General features: G+C 41.0%; 1 protein-coding gene across 4 annotated transcripts in view; it reads right to left on the reverse strand.

The window, feature by feature from the left end:
* The window catches only part of LOC115013690 (membrane-associated phosphatidylinositol transfer protein 2-like), a 48,623-nt gene that overhangs the window by 3,654 nt on the left and 22,946 nt on the right, over positions 1-22,023 (reverse strand). The window contains exons 3-26 of one of the 4 annotated variants that reach the window (XM_029440145.1): positions 21,383-21,597; positions 19,883-20,004; positions 18,808-19,041; positions 17,965-18,300; positions 15,999-16,094; positions 13,672-13,776; positions 13,526-13,590; positions 12,709-12,780; positions 11,260-11,504; positions 10,830-11,019; positions 10,033-10,152; positions 9,355-9,569; positions 8,783-8,958; positions 8,306-8,476; positions 7,020-7,172; positions 5,773-5,937; positions 4,029-4,313; positions 3,340-3,488; positions 3,110-3,226; positions 2,623-2,739; positions 2,387-2,535; positions 1,415-1,564; positions 544-724; positions 228-356 (exon numbers count right to left, since the gene is read on the reverse strand). In XM_029440145.1, coding sequence (XP_029296005.1) covers positions 228-356; positions 544-724; positions 1,415-1,564; positions 2,387-2,535; positions 2,623-2,739; positions 3,110-3,226; positions 3,340-3,488; positions 4,029-4,313; positions 5,773-5,937; positions 7,020-7,172; positions 8,306-8,476; positions 8,783-8,958; positions 9,355-9,569; positions 10,033-10,152; positions 10,830-11,019; positions 11,260-11,504; positions 12,709-12,780; positions 13,526-13,590; positions 13,672-13,776; positions 15,999-16,094; positions 17,965-18,300; positions 18,808-19,041; positions 19,883-20,004; positions 21,383-21,597 — 3,957 coding nt within the window. The remainder of the gene's footprint in view (positions 1-227; positions 357-543; positions 725-1,414; positions 1,565-2,386; positions 2,536-2,622; positions 2,740-3,109; positions 3,227-3,339; positions 3,489-4,028; positions 4,314-5,772; positions 5,938-7,019; positions 7,173-8,305; positions 8,477-8,782; positions 8,959-9,354; positions 9,570-10,032; positions 10,153-10,829; positions 11,020-11,259; positions 11,505-12,708; positions 12,781-13,525; positions 13,591-13,671; positions 13,777-15,998; positions 16,095-17,964; positions 18,301-18,807; positions 19,042-19,882; positions 20,005-21,382; positions 21,598-22,023) is intronic. The other 3 variants (XM_029440146.1, XM_029440147.1, XM_029440148.1) reach the window with 3 other exon arrangements.

A 22,023-nucleotide genomic window follows, 5' to 3' on the forward strand; every position in this document is an offset into this window, starting at 1 on the left:
TATACTTTAAAATGGAATACATTTTTTGTCTGTTTTTCTTACCACTTATTAACTTTTTATTTGTTTAAATGTTCCTTTTAACACCTTGAGCAAAAATAAACCATTTTTAATTGGTTGTAAAAGTGGCAGTAATAGACCTGAAATGTTATTTTTTTTAAGTAAATGGAATATTAATCTGAAAAGCAAGATCCTTGTCCCAAGTTATGCATACAATAATCAAATGGTACCTGGCACTGGTGCTGCATTTTCTTGGACGGTCTACCGACGATGTATATTTGGGAGGCTGGGAGGCCAATGGCGGTGTAGACTGAGATGTCTTTGGTTGATCCGTAGCCAGCGAAAATCTTCATGTTAACCTGGAATCAGTCAAATGAACATGAGCACTGTTTGGCACTGTGTTTTTGTCATGTCAGCATTGTTGTTATTGTTTTCACCTCTAAAAGTATATTCCTCATTCATTCCACAAAGATCAAAACTACACATGCACAAACTACGGTGCTTCTGAAACTGCACATAGAGCCCCCCTAACCCTCCCAGTCTGACCTCTGTCAGGGACTTGAGGAAGTTGGCCTTGTGTCTGAGCGGGTCGTGGACCAGGCCGTCACAGAAGGAGACAATGCCATGAGGGAAGTTGTGCTGAGATAACCAAGCCACTACCCGCTGCTTCTGCATGTCTGGTCGTCCTGTCACATAGATGATCAAATAGCCCAAATCCTGCCAGTGCCTGCAACGAGGAGAAACGGTAGCACAGAATTAAGACATAAATCACAACGCTACACACTGAGGCGCTTCAGTCTGAAAGAGGCTCTTGTCTCGGGCTGCACCGAGTGTCATTTTTCTTACATCCAAAGCTTCTACAGAGGTTTTTCAATGTCGTCATTGCCCTCACATAATCCTCAATGTGACTAAATTGATTCATCGGATTAAATGAGTTAGTTACTTATTTAAATTTATTAAATACATTTTCTTTAATGACCATAACTCGTCAGTTTTGTTATATTGCTTCTAATTAATTAATGAATACAGGTGCCTGCCTCTCTTCGTGTGTGACAAGCGGAGAGCAAACTGTTTCTTTTTTGCTAAATGCCAACAAATATGGATTGAAGCAGAATATTTGGTTAGATATTTTCTCAATAATCTTTTACTTTGGACTTTACAAGGCTTTGGAATTATTGGAAATGTTTGGATCACACAAGTTGGAAACAATCCTATGCAGCCACCACTGAAATCTAATTCTACAAATAGTATAACACTAATTATATTAACTGGGCAGAAATACCGGGTTTGAACCAAATTAATACATATACAAAAATAAGCATTCGAATGTGGATTTAGAATTCAAATATCAACCTTCTGAATGAAGCTTCAAAGCTTTGAAATATTCGGTACAGCCCTATGAAGACCAGCTAGGTACCTGACAACATCCACGGCTCCTGCCCGCACTTTGGGATCACTTCCCATGATTGACACACTGGCAGCAAATGACCCGTCAATGCTGAATACCACAAACTCTGTGCCACGTGGAATAACTGTCAGGTAGCTGTCTGCAAATGTGTGGTCGCCCCTGAGGAATAACAAGAACAACAGTGATTGAGAGAATGGAGAAAAACCAAGTGACAAAATGCTTTTCTTCATTCCCCTTGAGGACACTGAAACACAACAAACTGAGCGAAAACCAAATATAGACCAGGCTTCTTGATAAAATGCTCAGGAAGATTGAATAATTCAGTAAACTAAGACATGCTGTCAGGATTTGGTTAAAGGCCATTTTCAGGTGTAAATAATTAAATCATAAAATGAAAGATGTCTGAAAGCTTTTATTCTACTAACTACAGTTCAACATATATTCATGTCAAGTTGGGGACACAAAACATTTACACAACCTGACAACAGCAGCCTGTGAGCACAAGCAACAACACCTTTGAACCCAGACAGACAGGGGGAAAAATAAACTCTTAAGACAAGTAAACATGGGGTAAAACATTTTCACAACAACGTTGTTTGACAAATCATTACCGCCGTCATAATGTCATGCATTTACTTACTTATTTTGTTCTTATTTGTTATACATTCAAGAGATTTATAATAATTGACTAAATCAAATATAAACAAGGTATATGGGGGTTTGGTGCTTCTCCAGTTTCATTATTATAATTATATTAACCAAATCAGATATATTAGAAACTAGATTGTCTAATAATAATAATCTAATATGATTATGTTGATAAAAGATGTTAAGCAACACCTTAAACTGGAAAACTAACTTTACGAGGCACCATTGAGAAGTTCCATAAGACCTGGCAACGCTTCATTGATTATGCAGGACAGGCAATAATAAAATGTCTGCTGTGAAAACGGCCAACTGAAAAGGTCAAACTAATCTCACCTGATAACCATTTTGATAGGGTAGACTCCGATGCCCAGACGTTTGTCCTCTGGGAGGATAAAAGACACGCGGCCACTACTGTTGGTCACTTCTGTGTTGAAGTACACCCATTCTCCTGACGGAGGCTGGGTCATGATGTGGAGGTCAACCTGTACAGGATTACAAAACCATGAGCACAAACTACACATGCACACATCAGTCTATGTGTGCTGTTGTGGTGGACAAAGAGAGATCACCTTCTCCCCGGCCAAGGTGACCATGTCCAGAGGGCCGTACATAAAGCGACCTGTCACGACCTGCTGGGTGTCTTCTGTGAACACTGCGTCATTTACACGGTGGTTGGCAGTCACGTTCTGTCAAAGGAGGGAAAAGAGAAATGTAACTGTAGTCTGTGGCGACTTTCCTTGAGCTCATCGCATCTCCCCGCCCCTTCAAGTCTTCCCATGCCTTTCTTTAATCCTCCTTTTTCATCTGGAGCATCCACTGGAGAAACCCGAGCTTCTGCCATACCCCTAGCTGCTGCTCTGTTGCTATGCTCTGTCCCATAAGGTTATTACTCTCACTGTTAGAGAGAGGAGACAAATGTTCCACATTCCAGATTTAACGTATTATTTAATTTATTTTATAAGATTTGAGGGATGAGAAATAGGTGATAAAAAAGGAAGGCACCCTGTGAGGCATTTTGTGTCCCCTGACACTGACTTTTGTAGATGTGATGCTTACCCTGATCTTCACATGAGTCCTCTTGCGGAGCCACTTCTCTCGAGGTTTGGAGGGGGTGAATTCAGTCACTTCTTTCCCATCCAGCTCCAGGATGCTAGAGTGTTCATGCCTCATGACCTACGGGAGACATTTCAAGGACTGATCCTCAGCATCTCTCAAGAGGACTTACAGCCTGCTGGTCACTTATTAACAGGCCATAAAGAGTGGCCGATATGCTAATGATGACTCACCTGTCTCAGGAGAAAAGACACAACATCAGTGGACTCCCAGTATGATGCATGGAAGAGGTGCGGTAAAGCCACTGTGGGGAAAGCGGTCAGGGCATCGGGGCAGTACAGGGCAAAGTCCAGCCGCTTTGTGCCCCACCAACGTGCTGCAACTGCGACGGGAATGGAATGAATAGGGTGCAGAAATGTAAGGTGAAACTGTAGGAGTCAGCATGAGGTTTGCAATGCCACCCAGAGGTTCAACACCCCTGAAGCTAAAGCAAAAAGACGATTTCAATCTTAAAACTCAATCATCACCAATCCCAGCAGTTCTTCCGCTAAAAGAAGGAAATTGGTAGTTTATAATTGTTATTAACAGGAAAATCAAGTGCAAAAGGAAGAAAAAGTTAGTTAGAACTGACACATGATTATATGAGCAGCTGAAGATTATTCTTGTTAGTATGGACATGAAAAATGATTATGGATTAGTTAAAGCTCTGGATTCATTTGTACATTATTCCTCATCAATAAAAGTATTTCCCTTAAATCTTTATGAATTGAATTTGAAAGGAATACAAGTAATGGGGAGGAAAAACAGGCTTTCTGGAAGAGCAGCGTCAAGGTTTTTGATTTTGACACAGAATAGAACAGCGCACAGAAAAGAACTGTAGCTTAGGGTTGATTTCAGAAGTCCCCTTTGTTTAAAAAAATACCTTGGTCCACTTCAGCCTGGGAGTCCAGTGAGACCAGATCAGATATAGCACGGTCCAGCCCGGCTGAGAAACAGTTCTCGTACTGGCCTAGGGGACTTAGACCTTCACTACTGTCCATCTCCCCGTACAGCTCTGGATCTGCATCAGGAGATCCTTCGGCCTGGCCAGACTCTGCTTTCTTACGGGACTTAGGAGGACTTTTCAGGAAGAATTTGTTTTGTGAAGAAAGGGCGAGTTGGGACAAAAGGCTGAACTTTTTGGATTGGTTAATTTGGAATGATTTTGCTACGAGAAGAAAACAAAGAGAGAAAAAAATCACATGAACAATTGAAGTAAATACTCTTTGGCAAAAGATATACACAAAAGTAGTAACTATATTTTTGACAAAAATTACTTTTAATTGGGACAAACTATGTTTTGGGCTTCTACATTCAACATCTACAAATATTAAAATATGTATTTGGAATACTGAGTGAAGCTGCTAGAAAAGCAATTACAGAGAAATGGCTTAAGCCAGACAAAACATCTATACATGACTGTTATGAAATAATAATTTGTAATGTTAAGAATCAACTTCTCCATGGGGCTTCAGGAATTTAAATTTGAGGAAATTTGGGAGAAGTGGAAAACGTAAATTTCCCTAAATTGCCCTTCTTATGTTTATATATATATATTTTTTTTAATCAAAATCGAAAACACCCCAAGTTGTAGTTTTCTGTCCTATAATAACATTTTAAAAATCTGAAGAGATGGATTATTCTGTCAATATTGTTTACTAAAGATATCTGTGAGAACTGCTGCAGTAATGTGATCCCAAAAACAGGAAGAAATGTGAAAAAGACGCATGTTGGTATGTGACAGCCTGTGACAGTTTGAAGCAAGGTGTTGGGACACGTCCGGTGTCAGAAAGCTGCCTTTAACAGAACTGTGAATGTCAAAGCTGTAAAATAATTGTTAGTACAGTAACAGTGAAGGCAGCAGGGCGGCGTGATGCTGTTGAAAGTCTTCTGATGCTCCTGTATCGCATGAATACAAAGCTGTTAGAATGAGTTCATGTGCATCTCCAGGGTTGGACTGTAGGTGCTGAAACAGCAGTGTGCAGAAGAAGAATGTGAGGTACAAATAAATGCTCTGGTAACAAAAGTGAAATAGTGAGGGACGGGGGGGACGGGGGACTTTGGAGGACAATCTCACATAGAACACAACAGAATACTGGTCATCTCCGCAAACACTGCACTAGGGAGTGGACAATGCAGGAATGGCTGAGGGAGGCAGGTGTCCACATGCATTGCAACATTAGATAAATGCAGCACTCGTTCATTGCATTTACATTTAGACAGTGGATAAGAGTAAGACAGACAGTGAAAAGTGGCGCTAAACTTGCTCTTCTTCAGGGGACTCTGCTCATATTTGGGACTTTGAATTTCAACAAGATGGAGAAAACTCTCTGCTTGACAGTCTGGTTACAATGCAGGTGTGAAGTCTGGCTAAGCTGGAATAGAAAAAGGAGCTACCTGGCTGACTAGACTGCTCCAGCTGGAGTGCAGGGTGTGTGTAGAGTCAGAGTGGTGGAGTTGAGAGAGAGAGAAGATGAGGGAGGAGAGTCAGAGAAAGAAAGGAGCCAGATAGATAATAGAGAAGATTTAGACTGAAAAAAAGAGAAAGAGTGAGAGTAGTGAGAACAGTGTTTGTGTGAGTGGAAGGAAGAGAGAGAGAGAGGCTTGTTGGTATTGAGAACACTTACTGTTGGCTATGTTGGTGGCAGTGTAACTGTCTGCCATTCCTGAGACCTGGCTGGCAATGCTGACCTCACTGGCCCGCCGCTGGCCCCGGGAGAGGGGGCCCGTTACGGGGGATGAGGGGTACGAACTGTCCATGAAGACACCACCATGAGACTGAACAACATCCGCTATTGAGCCGAAACAAGGAGATCCCATTAGACAGAGACACAGGTAAGGGGAACTCACAGTGATGAGGGGGAGGGGGAGGGAGATGTGGATTAGGGTGGCAGCAGAGAAATGTGACGGCAGGCAGGCACCATGGTTTCAGAGGACATGTGAAACCAAAAGGCGGTTGCATGGAAGCCAAGGTCAGATTTCTGAAACCGACCAGAGGAAAAACGAGCACATGAGTACGTAAAACACTTAAAATCACAAATGTCCACATGTGCTACAGCCACACCCATGTGTGAGTGTCTCTTGTGAAGATGATTGTTTATCTAATAGCAAAGTATATCATGTTAAAAAAATGTTGTCTTTGTAGATATGATGAAATAGTGCTGAAGATTTTATAGATAGATTTACAGATGACCTCTGACCTTTATCACAAGAAGAAACATAGGGAACAGTATATTCAGGATGAATAGATAGAGCTCAATGTACAGTACACTGTGCAAACACAACATTTCAAGCAGCACAATCTTAAAATTAAACGGTTCAGAAATGTGGATGATAGTGTGAATACCCTCTGTCGACGTCAATGATCTGATTTTATGGAAAGTGCTGCAGACACACTGAAAACCGCCTTGAAAAACCACAGCACAAACACAAATGCTTACGTTCTCTAAAGGTTGAACGTGACATGAATATGTGATAGGAAAAACTAAATGCAACACCACTTGAGATGCTTATCAGATTTTCCAAAGTATTTCCATGACTTTGTAACAATTTTGTAGTATTTCTATTTCTCACTAGCAATTCAACTAGGAAATGATCAATGATCAATTCGATCCAGTCAGACGTGATCACTACAAGGGGTTTCCACTGTACAGGGAAAGGTATATGCAGTATATATAATGATCTGATTTATCAGAAACATGACTGCATCTCTTGAAACAACAGCGATGGGAATACTCAGAAAGGACATGATAGGTATAAATCATAGGCATAGAGCATTTTCGACGTGACAGCAAGAAGGTTGGAACAAACACACAAAAGAGACGCAGTGAATGGGGGTGAGGACAGATGCAGGTGAATGGGAGAGGCTACACACACTCCATAGTGGCGGGTGTGGCTCTGAGGAAGCCCTCCTGCCAGTTTAGCACAGGCACAGGGATGCAGGTCTCACTGATGGTCTCCTGACAGCGAATGGACAAGGGAGGCCCGCTGTCAAGTAGCAGCTGAGCGTTGCTCTGGACTGTCTCCACTACAGAGGGAGGTGGAGGGGCAGAAGGGACAGAGGTCAGGGGGGGTTGGGGGTTTGAGGTAGAGGGCGACGTACAGATATGGGGCACAGAAGGCCGAGAGAGAAAGAGGGAAAGAAGACAAGGAAGACACAAAAACATATGAAGCAAGAACAACTGAACATGAGACAAGAAAGCAGATTTAAGCCCTTAGTCGTGCCCATTTCTGTTGAAACTGCTAGTCAGCATATACTACTCTAACATTGTAAATGATCTGGAATCTGCCAGTCATAAAACCTTTTGCACATGCTTAACTGAGAAATTATCTTGAATTTGTATTTGAAACTGTATCTGTACCAAAGGCTGTTGATATTTACTGAAAAAATATAACTAATAAGTTATAAAAGGCAGACCTGGGCGCCCCGGTAGCTCACCCGGTAGCTCAGGTGACCCATGTAAAAAGGCTGAAGCTTTTACATGGTGTATGTTATGTCGTCCCCCTTCTCTCTCCCCTTTCCTAATCTATACTTCACTATCATTAAAGGCATAAAAAAGGATATTCAGGGTTCTGATGGTAAACCTTGATTTGCGAGACTCTTGTGAGATGGTTACGGTTAACATTGACCTTGAACGGTTAAGGTTAGGATGGAAGAAAGCTTGTGCCACTTATTAACCCTATTGCTGCTCTTTAATAAGCTATGGTTCTATGGAAAGAAAATCCTCTGTTCATTATTTACCTTACACATTTCTGCTAACTTTTTCTCGGTGAATAATAGACAGGATATGGACTGTGACCACATTTAGATGATAAACTGCTACGCAAAAACATGTTGAAGCACAAACAGTAGAAAAATGCTTCATTTTTCTTTGAGACAATGTTTACTGTGTGTGTGAATGAACTCAGGGTGAGCTGCTACAATGTCTTTAGGGCATGTGTTGTTTACGGCAAGCATCCCTGGGAAACGGGACATTGCGTTACAATCATATCTGAAGTGTCAGCGGATGTGATCGGAAGTTAAAAGGAGAAATTACACAGCCATTCAATTACAGTAAAATCTGCATTTGTGTCTGTGCATGTGAAAAAGTAAGAACTAAATAACTGTATATTTACTAAATTGATATTATTGAGGCTTTTATACATCATGAGAGGGCTCACCCAGTAGTGCAGAGTTTCCATCTCCCAGGGGAAAGCGTTGGTAACGTGGCACGTTGAAGGGAGGCAGGAGGTGAAACTTCCTCTCCAGTAGAGGCTCCAGGCGGGAGGCTGAAGGATCAGCTGGGTGGAACAGGTTGTAAACCTGCTGACAGGCAGGCCGCAGCTGGGCCACTAGGGGGAGAAATCGAGCCAAAGACATGAGAGAGGAGAAGGAAATAATATATGGACCCATCCCTTAGACTGTCTTTGGATATCTTCTCTTCAGAGCATACTATGAGGATTACTAGCTTTTAAATATGGGTAATGACAACCAGATGTACGATTAACACTTGTAGGTTGTGTCTTCTACAGCTCACTATGCTAATTCTCCTTTTGCACTTCTGTAGACAGAAAAGTTATATTTCATGTTGCCTAATGTGTTATATGCAACATAAACAATTTTGCAGTACATTATAACCTCTGTCCAAATTAGCTTACCATCCAGCATAGGAACGACAGTCTTTCTCAGGGCGAGTACCAAGCCCAGTGGGGAGCCAAACAGGAAAAAGTCGGACACCTCAAAGTCAAACTTCCCCAGGGAGCTTCCATCCAGCATAGTGCTGCTGCTCGACCTGCGCGAGACTGCGTCGCTCCGCAAAACACTGGAGTGTAAGCTGGAAGGACAGCACAAAGTCATTTTGTCTTGTAGAACTAAAAATAAATCAGACGAGGGATGGGACGATAAAGGATTTTATCGAGGATCACAATAAAAAACAATCACAATAAGTCGATCACGGTGAATTTCCATTATTGGGATAATCACGGTGAAATATCTGATCTGAGAACCCTGATTTAAAAAATACAGGAATTATCGTGTAAGAAAGAACATACTCACTCAATTTACCTATTTATTTAATCTTTTGTATCCTTTATTTATGCAGGAAGACCTTATGATTTATGATTATCTTATTTAAGATTGTTTGATTTGCACTTCAAACGATGTTTACTTTTCATATCGTCCCATGCCTACTACTAAGGTAAGGATTTGTGTCATTCCAGACTCAACACACCTGGTCAGGAAGGCCTGATGTTGTTTGATTGTGTCCAGTTCGTAGGTGGAGGAGTCACTTCTCTTGCGTGGCAGTTGTCGCTTGGTGTCGTCACCTGCACCGGCACGAGGGATGTCGATGTTGCTCCGACTGAGGTGGCGGCTGCCCTCCAGGGTCGGAGAGGCAGAGCCGTGCCCGCTGTTGACAATGATGCCAGGAGAGAGGAGGTCCTGGTCCTGCGGGGGGGATTCAGGGACATTTCTTATGAAAACTTAAAACACTTCAGAGAGAGTCGATTTATCTTACATCATAGAGAAATAAGGTTTACATTGAACAGTGTTTATACTGCATCCATCATAATAAGACCTTTTTGTTATGTAAATTTTCTATTTTTCTTTCTCTCTTCGAATTTGTGTAATTGTATGTTATGACTGATCATGTGGCCATCCTGGTTGTTGTTGTTGTTGTTGTCGTCTAGTAAGCCCATATGGTCTGGGCACCATTGGTGCACGACACTCATATAAACAAATCAATCAAAATGTAGGGCATATTTTCAGAGGGAGTGTCTCATTGAATTTCTGTATAATTATATTTAGTTGTCAGAAAAATGTCAGTCGTAAAAAGAATTAAGTAGTAATGAGTAAAACATATTTTTGACATACAGTATGTATTCACGCCTCTGAATGTTTTGTCTCTTACCTGAACACTGACGACGCTGCCCCTGCGACTGCTGTTCTGGCTTTCATTAACTGTCTGATTGCTACTGCACAGTGCATCAAATCCCAAGATTCCTCCCACACAGTCCCCAATGAGGCAAACCTAGAGAGGTCAATGGTCAGACAACAATTATATTGACATGTATCCTTAGGGTTTAGGCTTGCCTAAAATATCTATACACATGCTCCAACACAGTTCTATAACACAAACAAAAGTGAATATGTTCATAAAAAATAATAGGATGTTAACATAAGGAAAATCTTATGTTGGCATTATTGTAATATGTGTGTATACTATGAAGTGGAGAATCAATTAACAAGGTGTTTTAATATTTAGATATAAACGGTAACAATCCATACAACATTAAAGAGCAGGCTCAGCTGTGAAAATGTAAAGATGTACATATATCAGAACAAAAACACACAAATCATTATAAAACAGCATATTATCAATGAAAGAGGGGCTTATAGAAGTCAGGTTAGGACTTTTCTATGGGACAGGGTAGATTTCTAATAACATTTGCATTTACATTTTTATTTTAGCTGTCCTTGATTTTTGTCCTTATTTAGTTTTTTTCTTAATGTGTTTTTGAATTTCATGATTGACTTTGTTTATGTTTTTTGTTGAAAGGCTTCTTTGTGTTTTCTTTGTCTTCTAACATCTGGAAACCATGTTGGAAATAAATGTTTTCACTTTAACATGTTATCCTTCAGATGTTTCTGTATATTTTGAATATTAATCAATGAATAAATATCACAGTAATAACTTCAGTAACTGACCTGGCCGGAGAACGCTGCCCCATCCAGAGACTTTATGAAGTCTGTGTACACCTGGTTGGCTCTGACGATGACGGTGGCCATGGCCTCCTGGTACTGTGGTGCAGAGGTGGCCAGGAGGGGGAGAGCTGCCAGGGGGATGTGATCCTGGCTGCTGGACAGACAGCCCTCATCGTAGCTGTATGGGCTCAGGCTGCAGCAAAAGTCGCAGATAAACTAAATTAAATTATGAACACATTTTTAAGATCGAGACAGTCGACAGAAGAGTGTGACAAAATTAAACACAGGAGGAGGGGGGGGGCGATGGTTTTGAGCTGCACCTGGATATCTTCCATCAAAAGCAAACAGCAATCACACTCAATAAACAGAAACAGACAATCGCTATCCACGATGCTTACGGCATGCAGAAGAACGTGCAAGTGCATCCTCTTACTTGGACACCAGGGAGAAAGCCTCGGCACAGATGGCAGGGCAGGGTACCAAGCGGATGGCGAGGCGCCCCAGCGCAGCGGGGTAGTGAACACGCATGACTGTTTCGAAAGCTGTACTAATCGTGTTGACGTCGGCCTGCTTGCTGTTCTGGTCCCCCCCGCCTGTATCCAGGATGTTTCCTCCGTGCAGAACCAAGATCAGCACATGGATCTTGGAAGGCTGCAGACACTGCTGCGACGAGTTCTCCTGAGAGCAGAACATTGAAACAAAGGGTGATGGATGGGGAAGAGGAGGAAAAGGAGGAAATACAATTACTTATGAAAACGTCTTTTTTTTATCAGCATAACCAAAGCAGCATGCTTACCGAGAGGGGAACATCACAGATAAACAATAATACCTTCGCTATTGTGCATCAAATTGTGATTTGTGAGTCACATGGACCACACAACAAAATGTTTGTACACACTTTAGTAACACTTTCTATGACCCCATGTCTTTAATGCATAATAAACATACCGATAATGCGTTATAATCTGCTTATAGCACTGTATATAATTACAGTTTTAAGCACTCATAAATATTAATAATATTATATAACTAAAAGCATGACACATTAAGCATTTTATATTGACTGATAAGGTTTATAATACTTCATAACTGTCACTCACTGACCTTTTACTTTTGCAAGGATCATAGCATAGTTGTAAGACATTATACTCTTTTTGTAATCTTTTGCATTTTAATGTGATTTGAGTTACTCTGAGTGCTGAGAGTTATGTAGGCAGATACAATGCATTATAAAGTGATTATAAGTCACTATAAGTGGTCATTGTTTGCTTTAAGTAAAATAAATCTCATCTCATCTACAATGTCAGTGAGTGACCAGCATTATGAAGTATTATGATACTTTATGCTTTATAAAGCGTTATGAATATTTATGAGTGCTTAAAACTATCATTATACAGTGCTATAAGAACATATTAACACATCGTAAGTATGTTTATTATGCATTAAAGACATGGGCGTCATAGAACGTGCTAACCAAACTTCTTATCACAATGAGAGAGGGGCGGAGAACCATGAAGGGGAACAGAACAGAGCCAACCTACACTCCACCTGGACAACTGTTCAACTAACAGCAAACAACAACAATGCCTCCTGAGGACGATTCATGTCACATTAAACAGAACAACATAATGTGCAGTTTTGTCTTTTAAGTGTAATACAAAACTTTTCAAAGAAGCACTTTATGTACACTCAACGCCACAGCTGCAAGTACACAGAAGTTGAACAGAGGGTGGTGAGGTTGAGGAGTATACACAGATTTGGGTTTTGGCAACGGAGGGAAAAAAGGGCAGGGACAGTAAGTACTGGGTTTGTTCAGGGTAGATTGGGGTCACTGTGGAGCTACTGTAGCCCACAATGCACTAGGGCCAAAATGTTTACTTACTGACTGGTGCCTTGTTACCGTGATGGTGGGAATGGGAGAGCTATCGGCTTGGCCGCTAACAGAGCCACGCATCTGAACACAAGAGGACAGAGAGGCTCAGGGACAAAGCCCTTCTCTTATCCCCCAAAACTGCAAAAACCTGATGCAAATGACTGATTATCAGAGGTGGGCCAAGTACTTAGATCTTTTTCAGAAGTAAAAATATTAATACCAGTGTAGAAATACTCTGTTACATGTAAAAATCCTGTATTCAAATCAAATCCTGCATCCTCTTAAGTTTAAGTACAAAAGTATTAGCATACAAATATACTTAAAAGTACCAAAAGCAAAAGTACTCCTTCTGCACAATGGCCTATTTCAGAACAATATATATCATATTATAATTATTTAAGCAATAATGTGTTCAGTTTAATGTTGCAGCTGGTAAAGAAGGAGTTTATTTGTAGTACATATATATATACATATATATATATATATATATATATATATATATATATATATATATATATACTGTCAGGTAGCTTGTAAAGTTCACCAAGGAATCAATAAAGTGGTTCTATAATAATACATGACAAATTATTTGTTGATTATATTTTCTAAATATATAATATAAATATCTAAATCTTCAGTTATCAAATAAATGAGATCAGAAAATGTAAAAAAAAGAAATTGAGTTAATGTACTTTGTCACTTTCCACCACTGATGTTTATTATAATGAAATCAGATGCTTTTGGGTCCTGAAGGGCATTTTCTGTGAATGGTTCTTCAGGAAAATGTATTTTAGAGATTATTCTGCTGGTTAGGGTGCACACGTACCTCATCTAGCCTGTCCTGACTGGTTGCTCTTTCATAATCCACTGTCATTTCCTTGAACATCTCACCTGCAAACACACACATTGTTAACATCAAGTACTGAGGCAGAGTGCCCTTCCATGATGAAATGCTCATGGTCTTCATCATACCAGGAGTTTCCTCTCTGTCTGCAGCTTCAATCTTGTCCATGAGGTCATTGGAGTTCCACTTAGCGATTTCCTTTGGGAGGACATCCTCGCCGTCTGAGAGATCCTCTGCAGGGGTGACACAAGATAAACCATCATCAACTACAGTACGTGTGCCATTCAGGGTTTACACAACGGTCACTACACCAACAGTGTAACCGATTTATCGTTATTACCATGGTCGTTTGAGTAACATTTGCTTATTCAGTTATATAATGAAACAGTTGACCAACTTAAAGGAATCTTGTCAAGCTTTACCACGTGTTATTAAAAAGGAAATCACTAAATGGATATGTATTCCTACTTGATGTAAGGCATCACTCACTCTGGTGGCCTTCAAATGCATATTATGCTGGGTATTTTCATGTATAACATTTGTGTTCATCCATGGCTGGTAAGCGCATGTTATTTGCAAAGTAGAAGAAATGAATCTACTGTATATTTAGAAAGTATATAGATTTATGAATGGACTGTTATCCATCCACTGACATTAATCTGTTAATAAAAAAAGTAAGGTTCAGGATCTGAGAGCATCATTTTTATATTTTCTTTTTAATTAAATTGCCAGTAGCTTAATTTCTGAAAGGCAAAGAGCCACTTCCTGTTGACTTCCGTTTGTTTTAACAAATTGAAAATCACATCTAAAACTGAATTTACAAACATCATGTAATTCCATTTACTTCCACTATAGTTTTTACTGCAAATAAAGAACACAACTGTAAAGAAATGCAAATCATTTTAATTCATAATGACTTGCTTTGCAAGCAGGAAGTTGAAGACAGGTTCTCAGAAAGGCAAACACCAGAGTAAGACTTCTGCCATTAATTGTGTGAGTTTCTAAAAGATAATGTGTCCTGTACACAGTTCAACACCACGTGAGCTTATTATATTTTCTCATTTGATTAATTTCTTTCATTTATTAACATGTATAACAATCCATTCTTAATCTGGTGTGAAGGGAAAGAGGTATCTTTATTTCATCAAAAGGCTTTACCTTGTTCAATAAATCAATAAGTCATATTTTATTCCAGCTTCATTCGTGAAATGTGTATATGTAGCAGATATATTCGTTTTACTATCCATTTGAAGAATAGGTACTACAATACAAGCTTCATAAGACCAGACAAATGAATGGCATCTATAAGGAGTTCTACTCTTAGAGCTTTCATTTATACATTTGTACTAAAAAACAGAAAAGGGGAACATGACAGTCAAAAATAAACTTGCAGCTCAAGTGTTTGTAATAGCGGATTACTGCAAGAGGACATGACCACAAACGAACTTTAAAGATAGAAATCTAATACCAAAAGCAATCTGAGCCAAGTCAGTGTTTCCAAATGTAATTTGGGTATGACCATTATGTGATTCCTCCAGGCACCAAAGCAAACACTAATACACATGGTATCTTCATTTTAATACATCACCCTCATTTATTTACCATAATGAAATAACTACTTATATTCATAGGGTTGTGTTTGCCGTGTAGGGACATCTGTAAATCAGAAATATACTGAGCAGCACATCAGTAATCACTGTATTAAAAGTTACTGAAACAGGGTTATGTACACAGAGTAGTCATCAATTTAATCCGCTGTACGGTGCTTTTACTTCAGGCACCCAACACGCAATAATTAATCTATACAAATATGAAAACTGCAACAAACAATAAATTATCGGATGTTGACACTACTCCGTCTAATGATTGCATTCCAGTTACTCACAATGAGATGAGCAGAAATGTATTCAACTCGAAACAGGTGGAAACTAATGAGTGCAGCCAAATCAGCAGCGATATAATAAATGACAGGACACATTTTATTCTGGTTTCATCATCATGACTAAACATTATGAAACTATTTCACCATACAAACACTGGGGAATATTTGGGGGAGGTCGTGTGTGTGTGTGTGTGTGTGTGTGTGTGTGTGTGTGTGTGTGTGTGTGTGTACGATAATGGAGGAATTGGAGTGTGTGTGTATGATAATGGAGGAGAGGGGGACAAAGACGATTGTGATTTCTGAAACTGGACGTCAGGGTGAGACACCTGGCCTGTGTCCTCGGCAAAACTCATCCAGCAGAGAGCATGGGTGTCACACCACACCCACCTATTTCAACTGCAGCCCCAAAGCATGCTGGGTATCTGGGAAGCTTAAGAACTGATCTGTGGTTAAAGAGATGCATGCAGAGTCAGGGGATAGGAGAACAAGCCGTTTCTTGGAAAACTGAAAACAATGAACAAAACACTATTAATCTAACCATCGACCCCAATTTAAAATCAAAACTGTGGTTACCATGAGCGTCGAAGAACTCCTCATCCGAGCTGTCTTCGGAATCTCGCGCTATGCTCTGCATCCTCCACTCTGAGATGCTGTGACGTGATGGGCTCACTGAAAAACAAAAAAAAAGCGCTGTTATTTTGGGACATGTGTTTCAGCTTCTCTCTCTTTCCCTTTTTAACACACTCACTCAAAGACACACACACACACGCACACACACACACTACGACAAAGAAATATTGCAAAATCTCCCCCGGCCCACACACACACACACACACACACACACACACACACACACACACACACACACACACACACACACACACACACACACACACACACACACACACACACAGTGTTATATAAACATGCAACAGTCTCAGTGGTGCATTAGTCCATCACAGACGGACTGCTTGGTGGTCAGGGGGGCGTGTGAAAAGTGAGGCCCAATGTAACACAGACAAGCTACAAACACCCCTACTACTACCAAATGGCAATCGAGGAAAATGGCAATACTAAAAGCAGGCCATGTCTATCATGTGTCTTCAGTCTATGTCTCATATATAATTAGTGTGGAGGGAGAGAAGGGGGCGTCGCTCTAAGAGGAAGGCTGGTGAAAGGGGGGCACAGCTGTAGCTGAGGAAACAGCAGTGGTGGAGAGGAGGGTCACTGCGAAGAGCGTCAGCCTCCTCTGGTCTGTAACGTCAGCACTGCTGCTAAATATAGCCAGGAGAGAACCACAGGGGTGAAACAAGGCAAGCTGGATGAGAGTCAGGGTGCAGGCGGCAGCTACAATGAGCACTGCCTTGAGGTAGAGGTGACACTGGAGTTGGGGTTTGTGATGTCAAAGCTGCTACTAAAAATAACCCCGGTGAGATCTGCTGAGTTGTTGGGGTGAGGGGAGGTAAGTTGGATAGTACAGCAAATGTGGAGGCGCGAGTAAAAATAGTCAAGTTGAGTAAAAACATTCTAATTAACATCAGAAAAGCAAAGCGTGTCACAAAAGCAGAGTCTGCATACTAAGAAGCTGCCCCAGAGTCCCATGGTGTTTGATTTTACTAACAACAATTCAGGCTCAGAGCTCTTCAGTAGACCGATTCATTCAGCTTGGGAGCAACTTTCACCACAAAACACACAAACAATGTAGTTGTCTATTGTAAAGGTAAAGAGTTTAGAAAATAAAGTGAATTTATAAGATTGGCATGGTATTTTCTACTTGGCTGTGTGCATCTTTAAACAATATCTGCTGTCACTCTGGACATCACGGTGAGACACCTGGCCTGTGTCCTCAGCCAAACTCATCTAGCAGAGAGCATGGGTGTCACACCACACCCACCTATTTCAACTGCAGCCCCATAAAGATGAGAAAAGATGAACCGATTAGCCCCAGGGATGTCAATTCACTTTTCTTATGGAGTCAGATCTTTTGAGTGTCAAACACCTAAAAAGGGGGCTGTAAGAGTTTTAAGTTTGCTTCGTCACTAAGAACTGTAGCTGTGGTCAACTGCAATTTATGTGGGTAGACGGTGGTAGAATGTTTTTTAATATAGCCATTACAGTACTTGTGGAGCTGCAGAGTTTTGAGGCAGAATATGTCGTCATAGGAATCACGTGTAACACACATATTCAACCAGCAGCAGTTCTTAATGTCAAGTTCTTAAAATCAACTCAAAACTTTCAAAAGACTAATTTTGGGAGAACTCGCCATTTAATACACAGAAAAGTGACACATAAAAAATTCATACAAACGGAAAAAGCAAAGTGCTACGTTACACGAGCGTGACGCTTGACCTCGTTGAATTCTTCACATACTAGCTGCCAGTGTGGACTTAAAAATCTTTGTTGTTAGTGTCCCTCAACCTTTTAAAGGTGAGATGAGGTGTAATTATAGATGTGATAATGTGTGAAGGAAGGAGTATGGCTCAGCAGAGTGCAGTCTCACACACACAGAAGTGAGAAAAGAAAATGGCGTGCTCCTCACCTCCTCTCTTGGATGAGCGGGAGGATCTGGATGAAGTGGACCACTGCTTGGTGAGTACACCTCGTGGCTGCAGAGTCTCTCCTCCTGAGCTGACGACCACCTCCTCAGCTTCAATGGAGCTGATCGCCTCTTTAGCCTCCTGGTCTTTGTCCGGAGACGGAGCACCTCCGTTGGCCTCTATGGCCTCCTCTGCCTGACTAAACTGGGCCATCTTCGTGGCCAATGCCAGCTGGGTTTCCAGTTCCAGCTGCCGGATGTCCTCCATTGTCAGACCGTACCATTCGTCCTGCCAGCACCAGGCCTGCCGGTGGGCACGCACCATCACCTTTCTCAGTCCTAGGGAGAAACAATGGAAAATGTTACACACCTACCTGTAATAATCATAAGGTTTCTACATTTAGATGTGCTGTTAGTAAAAAACTACTACATTAATTAAAAGACTGTAACATCTGTGACTGCATACTAGGGCTGCACGATTATGGCCAAAAGGATCATCACAATTTTATTTAATCAATATTGAGATCACAATTACTCAATGATTTCTAGGACAAAATATTAGTATTACACTTTCACATTTAAATAAACTGAGCACTGCTCACTTCCATGTTGTGCTACATTCTTGCTAAAGTACAAATATTTACATCAAAAGAAGGCTGGTCCTTATTCAAGGAGCAAAACATATATAAAATGGTACCAGAACCTTTGTTGATATGCAGAGTTATCAATGAGTGAAGCATTTTAAACATCAATGTGCCAGTCGATCATGTTTATTTAATTGTGGGAAGCCAAAATCGTGATCGAAATGAATATTTGGTTAATTGTGCAGCCCTACTGCATACTCACCAACATCATGGATGAAGCGTTCAATCTTTGACTGCATGCCCCAGTAGCGAAACTCCACCTTACAGAGTTTGTAGGCACACATGATGGGGGTCTTCCCTGGGTTATTGTTGTAGTCTTCTATCCAGTCGTCCTGCAGAGGCCCCCTCTGGGTCTTGTTTGACTTGTAGAGCCGTGTGTCCTCCTCTGCTTTGTACTCATGAGGAGCGATGGGATCTGTTACTATGTCGATTGGGTCTGCCAGAGAGAGTTCAAATCCAGAAAGCAATGACTAATGGAGCCAGGTATATTGAATGTATTGGATTATGCTACATATTCTGTGTCTTTTAAAATCATACATAAGTACAAAGTACCCAAGAAGATGGGGTAGTAGAGCTTTTATGAACTTCAAAGGCTTGAAATTCTTTTAAAAACTGCATTTCAGTCATTCATTAAAATTATTACAATCAATGTTGTAACTGGATCACTGCATGCACTAAAACCATTCATTTCTGAGCAGCTTTACATTCAACGGTCATCTAAATAAAATGAGTCTCTGTTGGTATGTTCGAAATGAAATACACTTACTAATCTAAATCTAATCTATGCCTGTCCTTTGAGTTTCTCGACAACCATTCATTGCATCGACTTCACACTTGGGTGTATTGCTGAGGACCAAAGGAAGTGCCGTGTTGAGTGTGAAGTTTTGGATGAGTGATTCTCGAGAAAGCTGCCAGCAGAAATACTGGAGGCCAAGCAATCTGGGGAAAAGGCACCACTAGTGCTGTCAAACAGAAAAGAACATATGCAGTAACACTACATTGCCACAAGTAGGCCTCACCTGCTCCTGATGTTTGAGACACAAGAGGACTTAATATAAAGACACCATCTGACAAAACCTACAAATAGTAACCTGTCACCTTAACTAACTATTGCAAGAAAGGTCATTACTTGCTTTGTTGGTTCTCTAATAGAGCTTCACATCATGTATAATGAGCTTGCTATGCTGTGGACTTTGACAGTTAAAGTAGCACGATACACATCAATGAATATGTTTATGTCGTCGGAATGGTTCAGGATCAATACCAAATTGTCTCACCAATAGTCCTCTGTCTCTTCTCTACTGCAGACATGTTAAAGACATCGACTTGGTTGCCCGTGTCGGGTTTGTAGTAGGTCTCAATGTCAATGGAGAATTTCTCAACAAAGGGGCAGGTGTATCTGAAGGAGAAGAGGAAACAGAATTAAGTAACACATAGCAGAACAAATGTCCCAATAAAGCAAGATTGCATTATGGGTCGACATCTACCTTCATTAAGACACTTACTTCTCAACTCAATGGCTAAAGATCAGAACTGATTTATTACGGGTGACAACACCCTCTCACTGCTGAGGGTAGGAAATGTGTGAGCCATGCCCATCTGTTGCATCCGAGGCGTCTTGCAGCAAAGCTGTCATTGTTTGAAGAGATGTGTCAACAGGCACTTGCAGTCTATCAATATCCTGACAGTATAGTCAAGGGCGCATCTCTGTTCAGCACCTTCAGGTCTCTGTGTGTGTCAGGCCCCACACAGACAAACACACTGACGTCCTGAGAATGAGAGGCCATCAACTTCTAACAGCCTGTAAGCGATGCTGGCCACATGCCGATCTGAAGGTCTGCTCGGTAATATTCTGACAACTTGCTCCGAGGACTTTATTTTCTCTTGGCTTTCACTGATGGACAGCAGCTACAGCAGAACTTGCCTATGCCTCCTCACACTCACCACTCACAGCATTTTATATGTATCATACTGAATTTAAGCAGGGCAGAATTATTTCCCCTAAACAGGTGGGGATTGATTGTGGTCTTTAAAAGGAATACTTCACCCACAAACTGACCATTTGTATATCAATTAAATCAATTACTCACCCCGTGTTACCTTGAAATCTTCAAGTGAACGTTGTTTTTCACACACATTTCCACTTTCGACAGAGAAAAGCCTTGATGCATTGAAGTAAATGGTGGCTGCGATTAACAACAGCAAAACTATGTTTTAATATAGTTATGCTGTTGTTCAACGCAGGCCCCCCATTTACTTCAATTCATCAAGACATCTCCATTTTTTGATTATCCGTTCACCATGGAGGCATGCGAGAAATGTTTTCTTCAAGAATTCAAGGTCCACAGGGACTTGGCTTGGGAACTGGAGAGGTGCCAGTTCACCTCCTGAGGTACCCTTGAGCAAGGCACCAAACAGCTAACTGCTCGGGGCGCAGTGCTGTGTCGACCCATCATTCTGTCATCTCTCAACATTGATGCATAGGCCTGTGTGTGTGTGTGTGTGTGTGTGTGTGTGTGTGTGTGTGTGTGTGTGTGTGTGTGTGTGTTAATGAAGATAATAACATCTGAATGTCCCCAAGGGGACAAATAAAGTACATTGATATACATATGGTAATTCTGTGGGTGAAGTATTCCTTTCCAGCTGCAGCAGTTATGCACTTCTTCAATTTCTATTATTAAAATATCAAATTGAGAGTTTTGTGCAGCCTTGGCAGAGTCTAATGCACTCTCACTCCTGCTCTGAAGGGGTGTGTGGAGGTTCCTGAAAATATTCACCTGGTGCGGGTGTAAGGGTAGGCGTTCCAGGACTCCTCTTCAACCCTCAGTGCTGCTTTGGGCAAGATGGAGCGAAACCAGCTGGGAATGTGCATGCCAATGTGGTAGACCTTGTGGGTGTACTGGCCCGTCCCACCCGGTCCATCTGTGTAGGGTTTATTCTCTAGGATCTCCACCCCGCTGCCTTCACCACAGCTCTCTTCTCTGCTCTTTTTCTGTAAGAAGCATCATGAAATGAAGAAATTAGTTGGCAAGTTGTTCAAGTTTGCATGCAAGCACAGTGTAAAGGGAGTGTTACATTTATACGCACAATATGTGATTTTTCTTTCACTAGGTCCCTCAATCAAAACAATAACAAAAGACAGAGTTTGGTGGTGTCGTGAAGTGGTGTGGGATCATGGGAGTTTGTCATTGCAGTCAGCTTCTCATGGTTAAGATTCCTTCATGGGTCATCGTTCAGGAGGTTTTTACCTGGAGCTTGTTTTTCTGATATATTAATATCCAGACATTTGATGACTAAAATATTTCATCCGGTTAAAAATCAGTTTATGACAGCTTATGGCAGACAACCACAACGCTGACACCTGCACAAAGGGCGGCCAAATTAAATGAAACATTAACTGATTAATATTACAGATTTC

This window comes from Cottoperca gobio, chromosome 9 (assembly GCF_900634415.1).
Source record: "Cottoperca gobio chromosome 9, fCotGob3.1, whole genome shotgun sequence".
Classification (NCBI taxonomy): Eukaryota; Metazoa; Chordata; class Actinopteri; order Perciformes; family Bovichtidae; genus Cottoperca; species Cottoperca gobio.